The 25,758-nt window shown below is 33.7% G+C and overlaps 1 protein-coding gene across 1 annotated transcript; it reads right to left on the bottom strand.

The window, feature by feature from the left end:
* Positions 1–1,900: 1,900 nt before the first annotated feature.
* LOC111059771 (protein takeout-like) lies at positions 1,901–16,126 on the bottom strand. The gene is made up of 6 exons (XM_039421804.1): positions 15,985–16,126; positions 6,837–6,926; positions 5,544–5,691; positions 4,709–4,842; positions 3,837–3,986; positions 1,901–2,834 (listed from the first exon to the last, which is right to left on the bottom strand). The coding sequence occupies exons 1-6, from the start codon at positions 16,055–16,057 to the stop codon at positions 2,683–2,685; spliced, it is 747 nt and encodes a 248-aa protein (XP_039277738.1). The 5' UTR covers positions 16,058–16,126; the 3' UTR covers positions 1,901–2,682.
* Positions 16,127–25,758: the final 9,632 nt, after the last annotated feature.

Below are 25,758 nucleotides of genomic sequence, written 5' to 3'. Positions count from 1 at the left end.
AAGTATATTTGAACAATATGTATGAAGTGACCCTCTTTGACGTCTGAGTGACCTTAAATGATCTGATTTAATGCTAAATAAATAATGTGATGTATGAGATATGAGTTGTATATTGGACAGTTACAGTTTCACAGAACATTTAGCTTGGTTTCGTTTATGACAGTCTTGTTGAATGTTGTAAATGCAAGTGGACAGACGAATAAATTAAGAGGAGAAGTTTGAAAAGTCGAATATCAGAAATAGTGCGAGAGTGCTGAGTGGATAATAAAAGATTTTTTAGAAATCCATGATTGAAAATTGAGGTTGATTTGACATGTGTGGGATCGGTTATGTTGTTTGGGATGAGGAGAAACAGCAATTGAGAGAAGAATAACTAGAGAAAATAGAAATTTCAAAGGAGAATTAGTGGAGTGATGGATTTTTAAAAACACTGGGGAAAAAGTGAAGTTAGAGGAGAAGTGACAAAGCAAACCGTAGGAGTGTAATGGCTTTCTTGAAGAGAGAAAAGAGACAAATATATCATACGGAAGGAACCGCTTGAAATCACCGTATGTTTGAGTGCGCGAGAATTTAATTAATATAAGCAAGAGGAAACGTCTCTCTTAACGCTTGAAATCATATTAGCTCGTTTAATCTTGTCTTAAACATATTGGGACATTAATAAGCCGCTATTTAGGATGAGCGAACGTCAGAAAGGGGACATATCGCAAGGTGGGCTTCAAAAACATTTTTGAATGAGTGGAAACGACTCAGTGCTAGTAAATTTGTTCTAATTAATGGCACCTATTTTGTTCCTTTAAAAATAATATCTTGTGATGAGGGAAGAGGTGGTGCTGGCGTTACATCAAACGAAAGAACGAGGTTCAAAAATAATAGAGAGAAAGAGATAGAGCGAGAGAGAAAGAGACAGAAAGAAAGACTGAGAGAAAATGATTCCAGTGTGGTGGAGAACAATTTAGCATTTTTAATATTCTATATAGCTTCATAATTAGTATATTCTCCTGGATTCGTTGATTAACTTATTCAATGATCATCCACAATAATCAAATTAGACAAAAATGTATCGAAAGTCATAATTAACATTTCTTTTGAATGTTGGTTGAACCTTTGAAGATTAATATTATTTAGGAGTACAATGAACAAGCATATATAGGCTAGACGTCCTCAGTAGTTGTTATTTTTGCTTTTTTGACCTGGAACCACAATAGCCTGGATTGCTTTGAGATGAATCATTTGAATATGTATATACCAAATTACTGGAAAATATAGCTTAGTATTTTATTCGAGAGTATTGGAATTTTTATATGGTTTTTGTGTATACCATATTCTCATATTCTGTGTAGTAAAGCAAACAAGTATTAAATGAGAAGATGTAATTTATTCAATATGTGATATAAAAGAGAGGATAAATTATGATCTTGATGAATGATCAAGTAAAAACAAAGAGCACAACTCATAAACATTCAGAAATGTTCAAGGAGTAAGGAACATTTTTTACACATTACATCTTAAGGACGGCTATCACACAGCCGTACAGATAAGAAATAGATACGTTTATGGGATAGAAGTATATGTCTGTAGATAGCCTTCTTCCTTCATTGAAACATTTCTCAATTTCTAAAAACCGGCTTCAAATGTTTAAATGCTATACATTTCATTGACGTCCCTGTACTCGAACAGTAGTACCATGAATAGCATTTATATCAGAAAAATTATTTTCACATACTACATGACTATACCAATAGATTCATTACATGACATACCCTACTATGAACTATACTAACTTACTGTGTGAACGGCTTTTTTATCGTAATGCAAGTCTTTTGTATGAAATTTTAATTACATTTTTATTTTAATGATTAACTAGGAGGTAAGCACGAAAAAAATAATGATACATTGATTTTGAAAAATATCAATTTATTAGAAAGGCAATACTTTTCACCTTACAGTAATAATGATAATTTTATACCTAGAATCATTCTCAGATCCTTAAAACAGAACCTTATTCACTAATAATTGCGAAATACTAATCATAGAACTAAAATCCGTCAACTAAATGAATGTGTCCTATATTTTATTATCGTATGCTATTTTGTGCTCACTATATCCAACCCTTAATTATGGATAAGTTAAAGTATCCATAATCAGAGATCAAACTTAGCCATATTTAAAGGTCAAGATCTCTATTCCATGAATTGATAGATTGCTAGAAGCCGTAAAAAATAATTAATTGAACATAACTTATGTGAAAGAAAAGTGAAAAGTCCATAATCTTTTAATTGGGTTTGGTCCTCTATTATCTTTGAGTTATCCCATCTAATTTATTTGAACATAATACTTTTTTTTAGATTTCCTCATGAAACTTTTCAGAAATTTCCAGTGTGTTGATTCATTCAAGAATCTGAGTCTTAAATTCAAATGTATCAACAATCTAAAGCAGTTCTTATGTTTCAAGTCTTATGTCAATATCAAATATATATACTGATTCAATTTTCATGGATCGAGATATACATTTGAGTATTAAAATAGAGAATTGATCAAAATCGTATGTAGATTGTGAATATATTTTCGTTGTGAATCTTGAAATAAATAATGATTATTTATCAAAGTGGAGAACTTTGAATATCAGTACATTTGTGAGTGAAATATTTGTTGAAATGAATTGTTTGCAGGTTGCATTAATCATTTCAAAAAGACTTCATCGAAAGGAATCTCGTTGACAACTCCTTTGAGTATCACAGTGAATATTTCGGCAATGGGAGCTGCAATGGGATCTCCAAGCTCGTTCAAAACTTCACGCCAATTCTCGTCCAAGAACTGGTTCATGTTGTCACCTATACAGACAACAAAATTATTAAAATCACTTCTAAAGAAATAAATGTTCAAAATTTAGAATGAGAATATAATTATACTATATACCAATTGGATAGAACATCTATTTCATCCAGAATCATAATATGAAATCACAAACCGTGATCTCACTTCCTTGAAAGAGGAAACAATACTGTAATTACAACATTGTGAATGCATCTCCATTATTGACCATTGTAACTTAAACTTATTCTGGAAGAAGTGCTCCACTACAGTTGGTCACAGACTTGTTATTGAGAGGCAATTGTGTTGATGTTTCGAGCAATATTTCATGATCTGCAGTAATATAGGCTTTAATAATTTAATTATGGAACAGTTAACAATGAGCAAAACTGGGAATCAATTTATAGAACATTACTATAGATTTTAGATCGACAGGTACAGTGGTTCATTGTAATGTTAGTGTCCAGCTTCACCAAACTCGGTCGAGACATTTGAACATGGTCAAGCCGGGTACGCTTTACAAAGTGTGCAATAGAATTATTGATAGAGAACAATCGCCAAAAGAACCATGTACTAGCACCGTACCTGATTTTACCACGTTGAAATGTCTTGACCGAGCTTGCTGGTGAAACCGGACATTAGTTTATTCAAATTGATTTATGATGCTTAATTGATGATTCATGATATAGCTTTCTTGAGTCATATTAATGTACGTATAGAAAGAAAAATTAAAATCTAAGTACCCTTTTTGAATAATTATTTAATCACAACATGTTTCGGATATTGATCAAGTGATCACTTGAAAATGGCATCAATGTCCGAAACATGTTGTGATTAAATAATTATTCAAAAAAGGTACTGAGATTTTTATTTTTCTATCTATTTCTATAAAAAGTAGCCCTATACAGAAAAGAGGTAATGTAAGTATCTATGCACCTCTGTAATTAAAAATTTATGATGTGGGTGCCTAGTGACTTTTGATCCTCTTTTTATAGCAATGAGTAGAGAATTAGGAAACTTACCAAGAAGTTTATCTCCGTTGAACAGATTATCGAGCTTGAAGTACAATCTTGAACAGTCGAACTTGATTTTGCTTGACATAACTTTGATGTAGTCCTTGCCATTCCTCTTCTCTTTATTGAAATCGAACGAGTAAGTTGCATTCAGGTTAACTGAAAAAGATTGAAAATTTCGTATTAGGGTGAGCTTGAAAGTTGTTTTTTCTAATTGAGCTACTAAATGAACTTTATTATCAAATTTATTGATTTGATCTATTTCTAAAATCTTAATTATGACAGTAAAAAAGTACAGAATTATCTTTTGTTGCTTTTACAGAGCTATTAATGTATTCGTCAGTGATGAAAAATCATAATCATAGAATGATTGGGAACGAAAAAAGGCTTAGTCCGAACTATTCCATTTCCGAATCATCAGTTTTCAAAAATAAGACTAAAGAAGTTATCAAATTTTCACCTTCTGAGTAGTTGTGAAGGTAAAATTATGGTAGTTATCATATATTCTAGATAAAAGGCTGAATATTTTCCAACCACAGATTTATTAAAAAATCGAGATACCGGGTTCGGTTTTACACTATTTTTAATCTTTGGTAATTTCTTCTTGGAATTCTTTTTTGTTTACCAGAGATTGATAATGGTGTAATAACCAAGACCGGTATCTCGATTCTCTAAAAAATTTATAGTTGGAAATGTCCTAGTCCTTCTATTCAGCATCATTAAGTTCATCAATTACGTTTACAAATCAAATACACCAGCAGAATTTTAAGTGTATGAATTACATTCCAAACCTATGTTTAGTTGAGATAGTTATTTTTGAATTGGATTGGTTGATGATTATTTTCACATATCTACTATTTTATTTTTAAATTTGTACTCACCCAGTGTTATATTTCCGTTTCCGTTTCCAACAATTGGTAGAACCAAAATTTTGCCATCAGCCTTGTACTTTCCGAACAGCTCCAACTTTGGCACAAGAACATCCCATTCAATGTGCCTCTTCTTCATGTCCATTCTGGAAAATTAACGATTGCAATACATATTAATCTATCTATCATGAATCATGCGTGATTAAATCATGTATAAAGTACAATATGCACTATTTCTGTTGTGTAATGAATAACATTGAACAATTTCACATACATGACGACTATCTATACAATCATAGATTTTTTAATTGCTCCCTGAATTAAAAACCTGACTACAAGATGTGAGATTATTCTCACATTTTGCCATTGCTTATTTTCTGATTTTCCTGACAACACAATATTCATGAAATTATATAAAAAAATAAAATTAGGTAACTATAGGTGATGTATTCAACTAAACTATGAAATTCAAAATATGGTTTATGAAGAAATTCGAAATTCAAAATCTCCAAATCGTTATTACTGGACCAAAAATCAAGTGACGAAGCAGTGTGTGATATCATAGCCTCAACCTTTGGACAACATTGCCTTTTTATCAAAATTTTTGAAGAGAAACAGTACAGGCTCAGCCTAGTTTTTCCTTCGATGTCATAATTATATTATGATTGTAGTATTTTGTACAATAAATGAATAAATAAATAAAGAGTCAGTTTTCTCATATTTTGCTCTTTTCCATTTTATATGAGTATGAGCAACACGCATTACCATACAACAAGCTGATTATTCAAAATAAGCAACTATTCATTAATAAACAAGATGGAGAAGTTGTAGCTCACAAAAAACTTACCGGGAGGCAGTAAATTTGATATGTTTCAATCCCGTCAGCAGCGAGTCGATCATTTCCAGTTTCAGACCGATTTGTTTTGAGCCATGATCGACAGTCAAGCTTTTGATTTGGAAAGGATCCAATTTTGGGATCTTGTATTTGCTGTCACCTATGAAAAATTACAGGAAAATAAAGTGGATTTATGAATACACGTTTTTCTAATAATAATTAGTATGAAAGTATTGAATTAGATTCTATAAAATATAGTATTTACAATTTAAAATCATCATTTACATTGCATATTTGCAGTACCTGTTTTTATTGTCTGTACAACAGCTAGAGAAGCGTGAAAATATGTATTTTTGAAACTGAGAGGACAGGCTTGAGAGATTGAGCTAGAGTCAGAGCTTGAGAGATTTAGCTTGAACTCTACTTGATCACATGAAAACTGTGGAGGTTAAGGTGCGTGAAGACTTATGCGCCACGAACACACGCATCTCACATTTCACAGAAACAGTAAGATACAATAAGCATAGCTGATGAAAAATTGAAATGCGCATGTTCGTGGCGCATATGTCTGTACGCATCTTACTACAAGGTAAAGTTCTATTTGAGAAGTAGATATTTCAGCAAGATGCAACTGTGATTTGTAGGATTACCGGCAAATTTCTCAAAAAATTAAATGCAGATAGAGAAAACAACAAATATACATTCTCCAATTGAAAAGTTTTGTTTGTGTTCCTGTTAGTGACCTATGTTAGCCGTAGCTCTGTAGTTTTACGTACCTTATGTGCTATCGAAGATAAAGGAAGATCTAAAGTAGGGACTTTATCTAATTAAATTCTAAATGTTTGTTTGTATGTTTCTGAATTTGGAATTTTATTCAAAGTGAAGCAACACAACCTACCTTTTAGACATTAGCTTACTACTATCAACATTCGGAAAGGGAACAGCTTTGGGCTAGGCCTGTTGGTCCTTTTCCAATCATGTATTTTATTTGTGCATTGTTAGATGTAAATGAACTAAGGAACGATGTAAGGTAACTTTAACTAGGGACTTCAACTAAGGGAAGATCTAAGTACCGACTTCTCTCTGGTGCTATGTTCTGGTGCCAAGCTATGTGTTTATATTTTATGTGTTCAGAAGCCAAGTTTATAAGGAGTCTACCCCATAATTCATTTGTGAACTACTTGAGCTACTATTGATATCACAAATCACCGGAGTGAGGAATAAAATTTTCTAATTGTCAAGGTGCTTATACATTGAAATTACATAATTTAACTATTGACTAATGATAATGAAAAGCCCACTCACCATTCAGTAACTTGGGAATGGCTATTCTTCCATTTTTCAATGCACAATCGTCAAGAGTTGCATCGATTTTGCAGGGCTTTATATATTGAGCTGAAAAAGAAAGAGGTACATGATTAATCAAATTGTTCCATGAAGGTAGCGGAGTTTGATAAGATGATTCACAGATGGATTTGATATTAATAAATCAGCAGTATTGGAGCTTTTCAATGATTCAAATGATTATGGCACAAACAAGTATACTCGCAATCAATTTTCAGTATTTCAATATAATTTTTAGCATTGTCTTTTCTATAAAAAAATAACATTCGAGGTTCTATTAACCTTGGCATGGTCAAATAATATTTATTATCTATTGTAACGCATCTGCGTATTTGCCAATTTTTCTTGAGCTGCATCACATGAGGAGTAATGAATTAAAGTATTTATTGATCGCAATAACAGAATATTTTCGGAAATGCCAATAAAATACTATTAAGAAAATTGGATTGACGTGATGGGTGATCTACGTGTGCTGGGAGTGACAAACTGGTGTCGGAGAGCACAGGATAGAGAGACGTGGAGGCGTAATGTTGAGGAGGCCAAAGCTCATCATGGACTGTAGAGCCACATGAAGTATAGTAGTAATGGAATATTTATCAAGGATGTTCTCATCCTCAATAATATAGAATATTTTGCTGGGAGCAAACAAAAGCACTTGAACAATTGTTTTGCGGAGTGAATATGAATTATATAGGTTATCTAGCATTAATAAAGTAAAAAAATTGTAACACCGATGAACATGCCAGGTTTACCCAAGAATAGTATATAGCTATATACTATCATTGAGGCTTACCAGGCTATGGAGGAATAATTAAGTTCCATACGAATAGTTCCTACTTGAACAATTAAATTATTCATTATCTCACGCACCTCTAGTCATTAATTAAACTCATAACTATTTCCAAGATTTAGTTAACTAGTGGAACCATGTAATTTCACATGCGCTCCATTCAAAGATGTGTTTTTATCTATTTATTTCATCCTGCTTGTCTAAATTGAGCGAAGTAAAAAGTAGTTGAGCCTGGATCTGACCTTCATGAATTAAATAATTATAACTAGTAGTTACTACGGTTTGATCAATCTAAATACCAGATGACCTTCAGACAAACACCAACTTAGATTCTACAATGTGTTTTCTACGATAATATTACGAATACACTAGGACACGGAAATTTAAATCTAAATAATGCCCGTAAAAAGAGCTGAAAACTATGTAACCAGAGTCAATTTCTTGTAACTCTATATTGAGCTTTCATTGATCAATCTATTTCAGACTAAAGACTGGTCATTACATCACGTGTAATCCCATCTATTGGAATTTAATTTCAGATTTACTGCCTTGATATATATTCTAATCCACTCACATCCTGGTTTTGTGAAGCCTATCTAATTATCCACAATTACCTACCGAATGAATGGAGTTAATGTCAGTTAACATGTTTTCTTATCTTCAAAAACATTTATTTATATGATATCCTCATATAAGTATCATAAATATTCATAGATGTCTTTAAAATATCTTTGAGATACGGTATGTGTCTTCATTGAATGGGATCCCTGCCTTTATAAATTACCATACCGATAATAGTTTTGATGATCCAATATTTTTTCACTTCAGAACTATCCCAAAGATCAATGGATATTGTAAAGCTCGTAACAACGGTGAGTTTCTGCTACATTTATTAATTGATTATTTCTTCGAGGAGAACAATATCTCTAGGTTGGAACTGATCACCAACTATGACAATTGCTACTTCGTCTATAGTTGGAGCATTATATCTCCGGACATTTTCTCCAGCAGAGTTTTGTCTGCGTGAATAACAATTTTGTGGGTATCTGATGGCATCATATCAATGCTGTTTTGAACAAACGCACCAAACTGTTCCTTTCGTGAAGAAGCTCCTGCAGCTGCAAATAATGGATCTTCTTAGCGAGTTATGTATTCCACAACGTGCATCTACTTCATGTCATCATCACCATGAAGTACATTGTAGAAATTTATGGTCACTATCTGAGAATGGGAGCAGGGAGCCAGCTTTGTGATATATTTGCCTTTGATTTTAAAATTGGCATGAATTGAGCAGTCACGATTTCCGCATCCCTTTCGTTTCATTATTAAACTTTAGAGCCTGGCAGTAGCTACATACATGACTCATCTTACCAATGACAACATGCTGACTTGAACTATAATCAATAGCTGGATTGTACCGGAACGCAAGACGATTGTATTCCAGATGCAGATCAGCTGTTCTTTCTGTTCGTGTTTCAGCTATCCTCACCCTTTAGCGTTCATTGCGTTTCAAAACGAACCAAATCTGTTGCTGCAGAACGCGACTGACGTGCCGCAATCGTGCATCCTCAAGCCTGGCTGCTCGTCTTTCTGCTGGGTCCACGTACGTGTCTGGATGGTGTTTAGCTGTTCCTCTCTCGTAAAGATGTTTGCTCTTCCTCAGTGATATTCGAACGCCATCTCCTTAATCCTTCTGCATTGTGGGTGACGGCCCATTTGACTTTCTGTGAGGCATTATTTTGTTTTTACTGAAAGAGAAGAAAGGAAATATGGTTGTGTATTACTTTACACACGTAAGAAGTTTTGTTATTGTTTAATTAGTAACTAATATTACGTATTTATTTCGTAATATATTACTATTTATATTAAATAAATAATAATTACAAAAAAATAAATCACGGTTGTCAGCGATTCATTATTCAAATATAACTTATAATAGATATTAGAAATAATTGCATAGTTATGAGGGAAACAATCGATATATTCTCGATATTGAATAACCTTTTTGAGATTATAGGCCTACCAAAAAATTAATACCACCAAAAAATATATTATATTTTTTATCGAATAAAAAATTTTATATATTTATACTCAATTTAATGAAAATCTCACTATATCAGAAATAAAGACAATAAATTCCCTACAAAACGGGTGGTCAACGAAAATTTTCCGACCAGTGGTTCCGGAGATAGAGCGTTTTAAAGACAAAAACAGTTTTTGATGCGCTCTCTACTCGGTAACTTTCCAGTGGTACCGACGCGAGGATCTTTGATGCTGAGCCTCTGATGCAACGGGAATGAAAACTGACCGCTGAGCATTAAACTCTGGTCACATTGAGTGATCATCTCGCATTGCGTATGAAACTACTGTACATAAATCCTTTCCAACAATCAACTATATCAATTAGGTATTTAATAGACTAATATATTATTATAATCTATCCTTCATTTTGTTTTATGATCAAATAACAGCTGACTACTAAAATATTAGCCTACTTTGTATTTAGCATGCAACACAGCCCAGATCGTTTATCAACAACACCGTTGTCAAATGCGGTATGTTAGTAGAAAAGAGATAAGAATTTTTTTTTATTTCTCGTTGTTTTATGATAGAAGGAAACAGCATGAATATGAAATAGAAATAAGATATTGAAACTAAAGATAGCCGATCACTTATGAACTAAGGTTTGGAGATTATGAAACATTGACAATGAGAAATTATGAATACACAAATGCAAGAATAAAAGCCTCAATAATTATTATTCATTACAAGATTGATTTACATCGATAAGATTATACTCACACTATCGACTGAATCGCCAATTGATTGTAGCACGGTACCGGTATCGATCCATTCACTGATTGAAATTACTACAATAACACAAGTACACGATTATTTGCACTGAAACACGAATTATTATCGAAAAAAAAGCATCGGTATGCTTTCTTTGTTCTGAATTGCGAAAGTAATTGAATCCAATAATTGTACCGGAAACATACGGTAATCAAGAGTGTAGTTTACGGTACTCTATATCTCACGAACCTGTTGAAGCTGCGTTTTGAAACATGCGCGCTATCTAGCGGTCAGATTTTGCACTTTGATGCAGCAGCGCTCAGCTCAAATCTGGCCAAAAATGGCCAAATTTTCACCCCCCCCCGGGCCACCCTGCGAGCCCGGTCAATTTTTTTTTTTTAATCGACTTATTTTCGCGAGCTGACCCGAATGTGAAGTCAAAAATCGGAAAAATCCATAAACAAAAAAGTTACAAATTTTCGGGCGAGCGTAGCGCCCCTGAAAATTGTAAAAAGTAGATAAAAACCATCCTTGATGCGGATTTTCCAAAAACCTTGTATATCCGTCGACGCGCAATTTAAAAAGGAACATACCTGTCAATTTTATGAAAATCTATTACCGCGTTTCGCCGTAAATGCGCAACATAAAAACATATAAACATATAAACATTTAAACATTCAAACATAAGAGAAATGCCAAACCGTCGACTTGAATCTTAGAGCTCACTTCGCTCGGTCAATCAAGCTCCTCAGATTATGAATCTCTGAACTCAAAAAGCTGAACATCGTAGTCGTCCGTTAACAAAGTGAACAAAATCATATTGCTCTATTTTCCTCCTTTAATTCTGTATTTTTTTCTCATTCCGAATAGTTGAGGAGAAGAAAAAAGGATGATTGGCCATTAGAATGCTTCTTGTACGGTCATTAAACTCATCTTATTTCTCCAGCCTTGAAGTTGCTTACTCATTATAGTTTATATCTATATGTGTCTGTGCACCCTAGCATCAACTCATAATACTGGATGCTTCAATTACATTGAATCAGAGTTTCTTTCAGTCTTCTTCGCTTTTCCTCCGTGCAAATTCACCAACTGCCTAATCATTGCGATTCAGTGATTTTTTTGCATCACTGATTCCTGTCAAACCAGTTGAAGGTCAAGAACCAAACACCACCCAATAAAATTTGAATGAGCAAACCAGTTTCTAAATAATACTTAATCGAAAGTGCCATACGTTTTTTCTGTAAAACGCTAGGAGATAATAACAAGTATTACTCAAAGTGGGAATTAATCCGTCAATGAGGAACTCGGAAATTCATGTCCCAATTCTCAAGTTCCTCTACTCTTGTAAATCATTTTGTCTTCATTTACCCAATTACTTCTCTAAATTTCTCAGCCTTGACATTTCTTAATTTTTGTATCGTTTGTTTTTAATTTAATCCAGAAAGAGTACTAGCTGATAGCCTACTATAATAAACGTTGTATGGTACCCTACATCATTTATAATGATTCTCAGTGATAAAAAACAAGCAAGAACATCTTCCAAACCTTGTAATTGTTCAGTTTGTTTGATTTTTATTCTTGATACAGAAGTCGACACCAAGAAACAATCTATGATAGCCGTCATTTGTTTACTACAATAACACGAGTAATTTTATAGTTTACAGTATAATAAAAAACATGAACATTTATGATTGGCTTAGGATATTTAGTTATTCGTGTTAGAATATTCTTCCTAGATTTCTAACACGAATAACTAAATATCCTAAGCCAATCATAAATGTTCATGTTTTTTATTATACTGTAAACTATAAAATTACTCGTGTTATTGTAGTAAACAAATGACGGCTATCATAGATTGTTTCTTGGTGTCGACTTCTGTATCAAGAATAAAAATCAAAACAAACTGAAACAAATTACAAGGTTTGGAAGATGTTCATGCTTGTTTTTTATCACTGAGAATCATTATAAATGATGTAGGGTACCATACAATGTTTCTTATAGTAGGCTATCAGCTAGTACTCTTTCTGGATTAAATTAAAAACAAACGAATCAAAAATTTAAGAAATGTCAAGGCTGAGAAATTTAGAGAAGTAATTGGGTAAATGAAGCAAAATGATTTACAAGAGTAGAGGAACTTGAGAATTGGGACATGAATTTCCGAGTTCCTCATTGACGGATTAATTCCCACTTTGAGTAATACTTGTTATTATCTCCTAGCGTTTTACAGAAAAAACGTATGGCACTTTCGATTAAGTATTATTTAGAAACTGGTTTGCTCATTCAAATTTTATTGGGTGGTGTTTGGTTCTTGACCTTCAACTGGTTTGACAGGAATCAGTGATGCAAAAAAATCACTGAATCGCAATGATTAGGCAGTTGGTGAATTTGCACGGAGGAAAAGCGAAGAAGACTGAGAGAAACTCTGATTCAATGTAAATTGAAGCATCCAGTATTATGAGTTTATGCTAGGGTGCACAGTCACATATAGATATAAACTATAATGAGTAAGCAACTTCAAGGCTGGAGAAATAAGATGAGTGTAATGACCGTACAAGAAGCATTCTAATGGCCAATCATACTTTTTTCTTCTCCTCAACTATTCGGAATGAAAAAAATACTGAATTAAAGGAGGAAAATAGAGCAATATGATTTTGTTCACTTTGTTAACGGACGACTACGATGTTCAGCTTTTTGAGTTTAGAGATTCATAATCTGAAGAGCTTAATTTTTAATGACAAGATTTTGGCTCATAATGTGATTAGTGTGAAGACTTATGATCTTATGAGTTTAGATACTTATGAAATGATGATCATTGCGATATTTTCTAGCTTTCACATTCAAAAAATCAGTGGTTTCACTCTATACATCATGTAGTTGAGAATTAGAATATTTTGAAGTAGTAGATCCTCCCATTTGAGTTATTCAACGCTGATGAAAACTGATTTGAGAAGAGGTAACAATTCCATTGAAATAAAAAAGGCTCAAGTTATTTTTTAATTCTTCATGGAATATAAAAATTCCGATTAAAATAGTAATGTGTCAAGATGTCATTAAGAAATTCGAGTTTGAATGCGTTTAAAAATGTTAGAGCTTTTTAAAGAAGTCATTAAGTGAAGTAAACCGAATTTAGACGAAGGGTAGCTATCCATTGGACGGAGGAGCTGACCAAGCTTCGCCCCTGACCGCAAAACCTCATCAGCAACCTGTTGAATGTTGAGGGAAGAAGCGACTCATACCGTAGGCCTACTATTGCTCTAGACATCTTCTGTATCCGTATCAACTACAGTTGACTAACCTATATCTTGATTCTTTGACCACATTCTCATAGACGTTTTTATTATGTTTCTTTATTATGTTACATTCCAAATTCTAGGTTGATAATTGACTTTAAACTATATCTTGATTCTTTGACCACATTCTCATGGACGTTTTTATTATGTTTGATTTGGATAATTATTCTAATTTTAAGATTGATTCCTACGATTTTTGCAGATTTGCCACCTAGTGAGATCGGACTCCCAAACTGGACAAATTCAACATCTGTATGTTTATGAAGACGCTCATCAGGTTAAATCAATGCGGCGGTTAATGAAATTATTGAGTGTGTTACTCGATAGAGAGCAAATGAAGACATAACAAATTTGTTTTTAAGCTAATTTTAAATTTCACCTTATCAATTTAGAATGGGATAATAAATAGTTAGAACATATTAAGGGGTTAGAATACAAGGGGTCCAAGTGACATATTATCAAATACTTTTTGAATGCAACAAGATCTGTATAGAAACTTTAGTGAATAAAATAGATTTTAGGATGAGAGAGATTCAAAGAGTATCAAAGACTAATATTCTCATATACCAATCCTCCGTATTGACAAGCTTTGAAATAGTTCTCATAAAATTTAAGTTCCAATAAATATTTCTTTCACATTGAGAGATGTGTCTATCGTATTCTCCCAGTATCAGTCCAACTATAATAGTTCTGTTATTGTTAGTTCCTTTTGAATGAGAAATTATTAGAGAAAAAGCTTCATTGAATCATGTTCTTATACAAATCTTTAAAATTTGTTGAATAGTGAGGTAGACTCACTACTCTACTACTGAGGTAGACGCAGATTGAGTATCAATGGAATATTTCTCTATGGTTATTCATGGGATTATCTCATAGGATTCTTATAAATATGATTACCAAGCAATTAAAGTCAGCTGCGTTATTGAAGTAGAGATTGACAGTTTATCAGAGATTGACAATGGTGTAATAACCGAAACCGGTCTTTCTAAGTATCAATAAATCTGTGGTTTTTGACAATTTCTTAGTCTTTTTCATTCAATATTATACTCGAGGATTCTAACTGGAATATATTACATGGGTGTTGATACTGACATTCTTTTTAATCTGTGCCGGTATAAAAAAACTGTAGTAAATGAAATCTGCAACTAAATATCAACTTTATGTGGAATCAACATCAACTTGTTTACCACTATGTGGGAAATTCTAGTGTTGGCAAATATGATAGATAGATAGATAAATAAGACAGTTTTCCTTATAGTGTACAAATAAACATGCATGAATAAACATTTCCAGCTATATAGCCCAAGATCTTTATCAAAACAACACAACAAAAATTTGAAGCTAATGCGACTCAATTCAGACTTTTGAGCAGTGATATATTTTTTTATATGAACTCACTCCAGCCCCATAAGAGTATCTAGACAGACCCAGAAGGTTGTAAATCTTCAAAAAATATTCTGACAGGTGGAGGAAGCCTATTAAGATTATAATTACTGATAGAAGAGAAAATATCATTGAATTAATTACAGTTATTATAAAAATTATTGATTACTATTACTTGGATGAAAGGATATCTATATCATGTCAAATGTTAGGCCAATTCATCTCTCATTGTCACCCGCCTCATCACCGACGCACAAGCCTAGAGCTCATGTGGGCATCACCATCAGCAAAAAAAAAAAAAATGATTCTGAAAGTTTAGACTTTAGAGGATGAATTTATGTATTTTCAAATTTTAAGGATTTCGAGTGTGTACACATGTACTTGTGAACATAGTTTACAAGTTGGTAAACCATAACAAACAACTTGCGAATCATTTATTGATCTAGACTAACTGACAGGAGAAAAAATAGAACAATATTAGGAATAACATTCATCCAATTAATCCCAAATCAAGATTATTACCCGGACTACATTATTTGATAGTACCTATTGAAAATACATCACAGAAATTCAATTTCTATGATATTTGAAAAAAAACTGTTCTAAATCATTATTTGGTCTGTATCATGTTTCAATTTGGGGAGGCTCGACCATTAATCCAATAGTTGAGATTCCTGAACAGAGTAATTAAAAGTAGCTTTTAACGGTTCTAGACTGAATATCCTATCAAAATTTGAAAGAGTAGTAAATATCCGTACACATGAAAATTCTATAACATAAATATATTGAGTAATATCATTATCAGCGTCAATAACAAGATAACTTCAAAAATATTATAAGATGTTCAACTTACGTAGTTTGAGTGATGATGAGCCATTGATGAGGCAAAGAGTAACTAAACAACTAAAAATTAAGGTGCGATACATGGTGAGTGAATTGTGTCCCTACCCGGCGTCAAATTCAGAGCTGCTGAAGTGAGCGCTAGCTTTTATATAGCTAAGAACAGGTCCCAGGCATGATGGCCTTCACCTTCCTTCTCACTATCCTTAGCGTACCTTCTTCTTTTAACACATTATCGTTAGGTGTAATGGTGATTAACGTCAAATCTAATTAGACAATTAGTATTAATCAATCCCAATGTGAGACCTCATCCCCTGCGGTTGATGCCCCTAAAGGCATCGTCTCTCACAAAAAAATATTCAAAAATTAAGTGACTCCAACTCATTATCCGATTGAAATATATCAACTATTTGGTTTTCTCAAGTAGTACATGAAAACAAGTAGTGTTCTATAGGAAATTCTCAATAATGTACCAAAATTAAGAAATATTGATAATTTTTTCAAGTAAAAAGTGTTCTTCAAGAAAATGATTGTAAGCAATCATTGTATCATGCTAAAAAGCAGTGATTTTTTTCGATAATTTTTCAGGAAAATGTGAGAAGAATATCACACTTGAATTCTACTATATTCTCACTATTTATTTATCTATCTATTCATTGATAGATACAATATCATTTTCAACTATGAATGATTGGGAAAGGAACAACAGGCTTAAAGCCCAAAACTGTTCCTTTCCCAAATTTAAATTTTATAAGTAAGATTGGTAGCTTATGATACAGTCATAGAGACATATAACGCAAAATTCAAACTTAGAAGCTCTTTTCTGAGGCCAAGAAATGGTTCTTCAATAATAAGCTAAAGTTGAATGAGACCAAGATTCAAGAGATTGCATGTACTCTCAGCAGAACAGATACTTTTGATGCCGAACCTGTGACCATGTTTTTGGTATTGATAGTAAATTATCATGAGAGTCTTATATCACCAAGGTTTGAATATTTTCCCAAGCTAGAGAGTTCTTCGATTACGTTTTAGATTTAATGAGTTCTCTTTGCCAATAATATTTGCCGATAATTGAGTGGCAATAATTTTGAGTCTAGAAAGAATATTATAATACAATAAATTATGAATAAATACCGATTCACTAGAATTATTCTGGATGAGATACGTTAAATTAGTTTGAAGTTTGAATTCAGATATTTCGTTTCAAAGAATCAGTCTCGGAACTATAATTCGATAAATTTATCGTAGCTTGAAGGAGTTTCTTCACAATCCGAACTCCTAGAAGTTCTGGGATGGATGAGCATTTTGTGCGTTGAGTACTTGTTGAGGATCACGCAATATTTCTGCAAGGAAGCAACCACAACAATTCCCTCAGTATCTATAGAGAAAAATGAGAAAGATTAACGAAATCAACCTGAATGCTTTCCAGTCGATAAAGTCGTTGAGTGTAGCAGGTGAGGGGTCCTTTCATTGAAGTCTATCAAGGAGCTGCCGCGATATCATGCTGCGAACCACTTCACGGCCCGGTGCTACCTTTTATTAGTTCTATCCTGACATAATTTCTTGATTGAGTGTGTGTTGAAGATTGGAGATCACCTAATAATCTGCGGGATTTCTCTCCTCAACAATAATACATATTGTTAACAGGGTTAAGGCAATTCACACGAGTATTTGAGTGGCCATACAATACTTTGTCACCTCTGAGAACTTTCAATAGGAGGTGGGAATCTTCCAGATGACAATTTTGCTGTACGGATGAACTCAATGTCCTCATGAAACCGTTCAGAAGATCCTAATTTCATGCTCCTCTTTTTCCTCAATTACCTTCTGAATATCACCTCGTTCAAGGTCTTGGGAAGATCTATTTTTGCACAAACTTTTAACAACATTCTCACTCGGTTCTTGGAAATATGATTGAATTCATACATCCTGCGAATCTATCATGAAAATTGCTTGAGGAAAATTTGAAGCTTTATAAATTAGAGGAAATCACATTCTCTGAATTTTATGGAAAGAGATACAAATGTTGATTATTTGAAAATTGCGAGTTCGAAAAAATTTGAATTCTCTACTGTTCTTTGAAGTTTGATTATATCCACTACTTGATTCATTTGTGAGAATTATCAATATTATCAACCAGATATTGGATTGTTCATTCATCACTGTCTCATTTTCCGTGGAAATTGTAAAGTTGAAAATAGGATAAAATATCAAATAAAAAGTTAGGAATTGCCGAATGCAAGGAATCTTCCGTGAATCAAATAACCAATAATTATAGAAGATGTGATCTAGAATGAATATCAAATCCCAAAATGAGCATTAATTTTTAAATCAAATCAAATTTATTCACCAATTAACAACAGTATTACAAGGAAATAAATGAATAATTTTTTGTTAAATATTTGGCGTGGCTAGAAAAATAAATCTTGTGCTCTAGCCACGTGTTCAAACATTCCTCACTATATTATTTAACATGATTTTAACATTAATCATATTATATTGTAGCATAAACGTCCTATTAAATCAATGCCGAGTGACCTGTTTGGCTCAGGTATGACAGGGTTCTCAGGTCACACGTGTTTGATTTCAGGGCCTCTGACATGACTTAACGACAACTTATAGGCAGTCGGGACCCACGGCTGAACGTGTACATCCGAAACACTGGAGTCACCTGAGAAAAATATCTGGCCGGAACGTCTTATTACATTCTATTCACTATAGTATGCTGTGATATCACATTATGATTGATAATTAGAGGTATATTTCACGCTTTCTTGAAGAAGTTAATTTACAAAAAAATGTATAATCATAGTCCGGTTTTGAAAAAGTTGTATCCTTCCATGATATTGAAGAAATAAAGCAAAATGTAAAAATCTGGTGTGGGGCACTCACACAACTTTCCTTGCCTTTATGAAAATGATCACCTGACGCTAGTGTTCCCGCGCATCTCAAGTCTACTATTCAAAGATTTGAGCCAGCTGGTGACAGGGCAATAACGCTGGAGACACACGAGGTCTGCTATCTCTTCATAGTGAATCATTCAATAGAATCAACAGTTGCCAACAGTTTGCAATAATTGGATAATCACATTTTCGCTAATTTTGAGCTTATTTTTAACTTTAGGTGAAACTGTTACTAATCATCAATTGTAGAGATTTTCATGCTCAATCTTTTCCACTCAATTTTTTTTGTTTAAATTGTATCTGAAGCCTGATAATTGAGAATCTAAAATCAAAATTTGCATAGATGAGGCGGAGCTCCTGAAATTTTTACACATATGAGACTTGTGGTAGTTGATAGAGCTTATCAATGACTATTTCAGGTATAACTTCAATCAAAATCGTTGGAGCCGTTTTCGAGAAAATCGCGAAAAACCCTGTTTTTGACAACATTTTTGCCATTTTAGCCGCCATCTTGAATCGCATTTGATCGAAATTGTTCGTCGGATCCTTATATTGTAAGGAGCTTACGTACCAAATTTCAAGTCGCACACACACACACACACACACACACACACACACACACACACACACACACACACACACACACAACACACACACACACACACACACACACACACACACACACACACACACACACACACACACACACACACACACACACACACACACACACACACACACACACACACACACACATACACACACACATACAGACCAATACCCAAAAACCACTTTTTTGGACTCAGGGGACCTTGAAACGTATAGAAATTTAGAAATTGGGGTACCTCAATTTTTTTCGGAAAGCAATACTTTCCTTACCTATGGTAATAGGGCAAGGAAAGTAAAAAGGGTGGAGAGCATCGCCATTTTTCATTTTCAAATCATTCTACTGTATTTTATTCCTATTATACTCGTTTAAGGCACGGGTCTTATTGCACTGCTCTCCACCCATCCGCACTCTCGCTATCCGACAAGCCAATTCTTGACGAAGAAAGGTTGTGAAAGCATTTTCTCGTCGCTCAGCCTTAAAGTATATGGAATTAGTGTCCTGGAAGCTCTCACGTAAATATTTGATTTTTTCATAAAGAGGATTGAGCAGTGAGTTGGGTTTTGGGTTCTTTGCGGCGGCGGCTGCAGCTACATCTTCCAGATGAAGACGCTTTTGCTTCTGCTTCTGATTCTGCTTTTGCCACGTCTATCGATTTTGGCCGCTTTTTTGTGCCGAAAGGTAGTGAAAAATGTGGAAAAGAGAGAAAACATGCTATAGATACTGATAAAGATTGAGAGAGAGAGAGTAAATATATATACTGAGAGAAAGAGAGAAATGAGAGATTGATAGAGAGTGGAGGATTCAGATTCAGATTCCTTTATTCATGTGTTTAACAAAACATAATTCAACTTACGTTCTAGCGTTAAAAATAAATACCAGTAGCGATGAGAGGACAGAGGGAGAAAGAAAAGAAAGACTGATCGAAAGAGGGGAAGTGAGGAAAAATGATTGAGTAAAAGAGAGATAGAGAGAAAAAAGTGTGGATTGTAGAGAAGAGATGAATTCTGAGAGAGTGAATGGAAAACAATTATTCTGGGTTTTTTGAGGTAGTACAGTGAGGAGAGAAAGAGAAAATACCAAGAGAGTTAGAGAGAAAAACACAGAGACAATGATAGAGAGTGATACATAAAGAGATAGGAAGAGTGAGAGAAGGGGATAAGTGGAAGATAGAGAGAAAAATTAAGTGAGGGCCAGAGAGATAGAGAAGGTTTCAGAGAGAGTGATTGAGTTTTGAGTTTTTTGTGAGGTTTTTTGGTAGTACAGTGATAAGAGAAAGAGAAAACTCTAAGAGAGGTAGGAAGGAGGAGACAATGATAGAGAAAAATAGAAAAAGAGAGAGAGTGATAGAGAAAGAGACAGGGACAATGTTGGAGAGGAAAGTGGAAAATCAATCTTGTGCTTTTTTGCATGGAAGTAGTATTGAGAGACCAGAAGGAAAGATAACCGTGAAAAACAAGCAGGGATTAAAAGACAGAGGATTCCAGAGAGATAGATAGAGTGAGAGATAAAATGAAAGTGTAAGAGAGGAAGTGAGTGAGTGAGTGCGTGGTGGAGATACAGGGTGGAAAAGAGACAGAATGAGAGAGTGAGTAAGAGAAAACGATAGTGTAGGTTGAGGAGAAAGAAATGATGCGCGGAGGGGTGGTAGACAAAAACCGGTGAGAGGTAGTCCGGCGTGTAATTGTGTGGTGGGGAGGGAGGTAGGGGGGCCCTCGCGACAGAGATGACTACGACAACGACAATGGGGTAATTGATGTCAATATTTACGAGGGTTGAGTGCACCTGGTGCCTCACTGGGCTGGCAACTCCACCCGTTCCCACTTTTCACCTGATCCAGATCATCACCATTCAGGGCAGGGCATCCTCTCTCACACACTCAGTATATACTACTCTTCAGCATCGGCTTCTTTCTCGCTTTGCTGATCTCGCCGAGAAAATCGGACTCTGTTTTGTTCGGGCTGCGGTTGTAATCACGAACCGCACCTGGATGGGGAGGAAGGCTTCCCGCTGTATTTATCCGCCAGCTTCTCTAATTAGTGGTCTCCGCGCTCGTGGGTGCGCGTGTGTTTGATCCAGATCAAAAACTTCAATCAGGCTGCTCTCTATTGTCAGCTGAACCTATCTCTAGCAACCAATGTCGGCGACATGTAAATGTCTGATTCCTGCAGGTTATCTTCTGAATTGAAGTGTGCTCTAGTAAACACTTGAAACGTTTCATTCAATTCAATAATTCTACAAGATAATCTCTGCGATTGATTATCAAAATGGATTGAAGAGAGGATCAACAATATCAGTCATAACAGGGTGAATTTGAAGCGATATTATCAGTTCCACTTAATTTATTTGATAATCTACAAACACAATAATAATATTCTAAATCTAGTACAAAATAATCTACTTAATTTACAAGATAATCTCTGCGATTGATTATCAAAATGAATTGAAGAAAGGATCTACAATGATCCTTTCATAACAGGGTGAATTACAGTCATAACAGGGTGAATTTGAAGCGATATTATCAGTTCCACTTAATTTATTTGATAATCTACAAACACAATAATAATATTCTAAATCTAGTACAAAATAATCTACTTAATTTACAAGATAATCTCTGCGATTGATTATCAAAATGGATTAAAGAGAAGATCTACAATGATCAATCATAACAGGGTGAAATAAAAGCTATATTGTCAGTTCAACTTAATTTATTTAAGCCAAACTAGTTTCAGTCTAACCAAAAAAATCCCACTGATGATGATGCCTCAAGTGCATTGAAACTAGTTTGGCTCAAATAAATTAAGTGGAACTCACAATATCGCTCCTATTTCTCCTTAATATGGAGAAATTCCACAATATATCTGTTCATAGTGTGAATTCAAGATCATAACTTTGAGCTATGGGAGAGCTCAGAACAGATGAATAGGTTTAGGCAATGTACCTAGAATACATTGGGAATCTAGGTACATTGGGTTTATAGGCTACCTTATTTTTCCCTCCCGATCATTTTAATGGTGTGTTCATTCTTGTAAAAATGAAGAATAAATGTACATTCAGTGCAGATGGAAGATTCTAAAACTTATTGAAACACGGCTTTCGGTACTTCGGTAGGTCGTTTGTGTGTGAGGCTAGTTCTACTTACAGTATCTATATAACCATAAATGGTTATACAGTAACTGTAGTTCTATTAGATAACAGTCCCTTGTATTGCCTATATACAGCAAATCTCAAAATCATACACAATAAGAAAAGTAATTGAAAGGATGTTTGAATTCACCAATATGTACAGTATAGAAAATATCAAAACTTAAATTGGAAACTATATACTTCCCATACTCCAATACGTGATAGCCTACAGTTGTTAGGACAAACAGTTGCCTTCCATAGAAGAAAAGGAGAGTGTATAATTCACATTGTCAGTCACTTTGTCCGAATTCACATATGATTGTCTTAAAGTTTATAGTTTGAGAGATCTTCTGATAAAATTTGTTCACATATACTGCATTTGTGATGTCCATTCAAAGGAACTACTGTACTGAGTCCCTTGCGGGAAGGTCCCACCTCACCTGCATAAATTTATCATTTACAGCCCGTCAATGGGTCTTACGACTGATTACAGATTACTGATTATCCACTGATTACAGGAAAACTCTTATCAGCACTACTGAAGTTTAATGAGTATATATCATCAATATTATGAAATCAACACTATGAATAATAACGAATAAATTTCATAACTTGATCACTAGGTTGAAAATAAGATAACATAGTATACACTGTCTTAAGTCAGCGATTAGAGATTTTAAGTTTGCTAAGGTACGTTAGCCTATCAATATTGTAGTGATTGATGTGGTAATCATGTTGAAGAATTCGCAGGATGATTTTCAAAACGGAAGAGGTAATGGTTGCAGCCAGCTAGGAAGGTAAAAATGCGAGTTCAGTGAACCATGACAAGTTGATTTTATTTGAAAAATGCCGTCTCATTCGACAGATTCAAGATTACTGGCATTGAACTTGGGCTAAGAGAGTCTTCGCAACTCCTTCACAAGGAGATAATTCTATCAAAGTTGCCTTTAGAAGTTGAAACACACCGGAATGTTACTTTCATGCTAATTGCTTGCAACACACTTCAATGGGTGTGTGTTGGGGACTTGAACAATTTAGAATGATCAATTTCATTGCGATGCTCATTAAAACGCTAATGGACATTCTTTGCTTTTAAGTTATCATTCGAGGGTAATTTATTATACAACTAACAAAATATTCTGCTATTCTAGTAGAGGTAGACTGACAACACCAGCGTAGAGTCGTAATTCATTGATAATAAATCTTATTCACATGAAAAGTGTGAAAAACAAGCTACAGAGTAGCCACTTGGTTCGATTCATTTACTAAATTTACTAAACAGTAACAAATTTCATAGGTAAAGCAGGTTATTAACTTCGAAATCTCCATTTACACTGTTGATATCAAGTAATGAATTCTGGTTCAGTCTTGAAGAAGTTTTATTATAGCTCACTCATAGGGAATCATTATTAGCATAAAAGCTCTACTCATGGCAGTATCACAAAAAATGCAAGAACTGGTGTTTTTGGGATCATCCAATTTTTATTATTTTTGTGTTCGAATCAAAGATTTTTCGTAAAAAATGAACACCATGACTATTTATTAGAATAATTTTATGCCCAAAACAGTCATTTCAGCTTTTGAGTTCAGAAATTTAACTTTTTACCCTGAATTTCTCAATTAAATTTTCATATTTTTTCTTCATTAATGACCGAAAACGATCAAAACGGAGAGAAACGAAATAGGATTTTTTGACTTCGAATATGATTCTCTCTTTCTCTCTACTGAAAGAAAGAATATTATCACCACCCTCTGGCTAAAAATAAGAATAAAGATTAGGTTAAATTATATTTTATGGCCCATATATTTTATATTTAAATAAAATTAAATATAAAATTAAATATAAATTTAAAGATAAATTATAAATTATATTTTATCATTATCATTTTGTTGAATTATATTTTCCTTTTTTTAGATAACTAATCAAGTCAAAAGATTTTTTGTTTAGAAACATTTTTGATAACTGGTTCACTACTATAATTATAAAAATGTTCGTATTTGAACAGTAATGATAGGTCTCAGCTCAATATTCTCTTTTCCCAATATTTCACGACGCTCTCGCAATTGTGCCTTTTAAAAATTTCAGAATTGATGAACATTCATTACCTCATATATTGTAATTTATTACTTCAAATACAATACATTTTCAAATACCTATTTGTCCTAGATTTGATATTTTTTGTCCATTCAAATTCAAAATTTAACGTAGAGAGAATTCAAAAGAAAATTCCCAAAGATTCAGTTAATAATTTCAATTGTTCTATTCACATGGAAAAAAACTATTACGAAGCATAACATCTACTTCGCATGCGCTCGCACATTGTAATAATAATTTGGGTTGCTGATAATTATATCATGTCTCATCGAAAAGCTCATTATTTCAAATGTGAAAGCATCTTACTACATTACTTTATCTTACATATAAGCTACAGAAAATCAATTTATTCAGTGTTGGATGGAAGATTGCCTAGAATAACAATTTTAAGAGCTGGTCCTCCTAAATTAATAATAGATACACACTGGGTGATCGTTCTATTTCCAAAACATTATACTCGATTGCTCCTATTCTGTATTGTACCGGATTTCGGGAAAGAGACAAATGCTGTTTAGAGCTACAGCACATCCATTCTGACAGGGATAAGTCTCGCTTAATCAGTTCCTTTTGTTTAGAAAGAGCTGTTGGGGAAGAGTGATGATCGTTCTTCTAACTGCGAAACTTGAAAGTAAGCCAGGCCCAACCAGATACATGGCTCAGGATTACAAAGTTATTAATGAGTGAAAACAAGAAGTCTTTCGCTTGGTATCGAACAGTATCCGAAATTAATTCAGAAATAATAAATAATTGATTGTTGAAATAGGAAGGACATGGACCTATCCAATGGAAAACACATGTTGCTTTGTAGTGGATGTTTATTCACAAAATGCCCGGGTATCAAATTCAACGATTTTTATTTCAAATCTTCCAGAATTTTATTAAATTTAACAATTTCAATCAAACCCCTTCAAGATCTTAAATTTTTGGGTAAGTGTCAGTGCTATTTAAAAACCTATTCAGCCAGCAGTCAAAATCTTTTCATTTAAATCTTAAATTAGTACATGAGATACAGTACTTATCAAATTGATAATCATCTCATAATTCACCCTCGCACTT

Source organism: Nilaparvata lugens, chromosome 2 (assembly GCF_014356525.2).
Source record: "Nilaparvata lugens isolate BPH chromosome 2, ASM1435652v1, whole genome shotgun sequence".
NCBI lineage: Eukaryota > Metazoa > Arthropoda > Insecta > Hemiptera > Delphacidae > Nilaparvata > Nilaparvata lugens.
Note: the sequence above shows the minus strand (reverse complement) of the source record. Positions and strands in the feature narration are given on the sequence as shown.

Coding starts and splice junctions, on each gene's coding strand:
- LOC111059771 (XM_039421804.1), bottom strand. CDS start 16,057: ATGTATCGCACCTTAATTTTTAGTTGTTTAGTTACTCTTTGCCTCATC. Junction 6,927..15,984: donor CTCATCATCACTCAAACTAC/GTAAGTTGAACA, acceptor TTTCTTTTTCAG/CTCAATATATAAAGCCCTGC. Junction 3,987..4,708: donor AAACGGAAATATAACACTGG/GTGAGTACAAAT, acceptor AATCTTTTTCAG/TTAACCTGAATGCAACTTAC.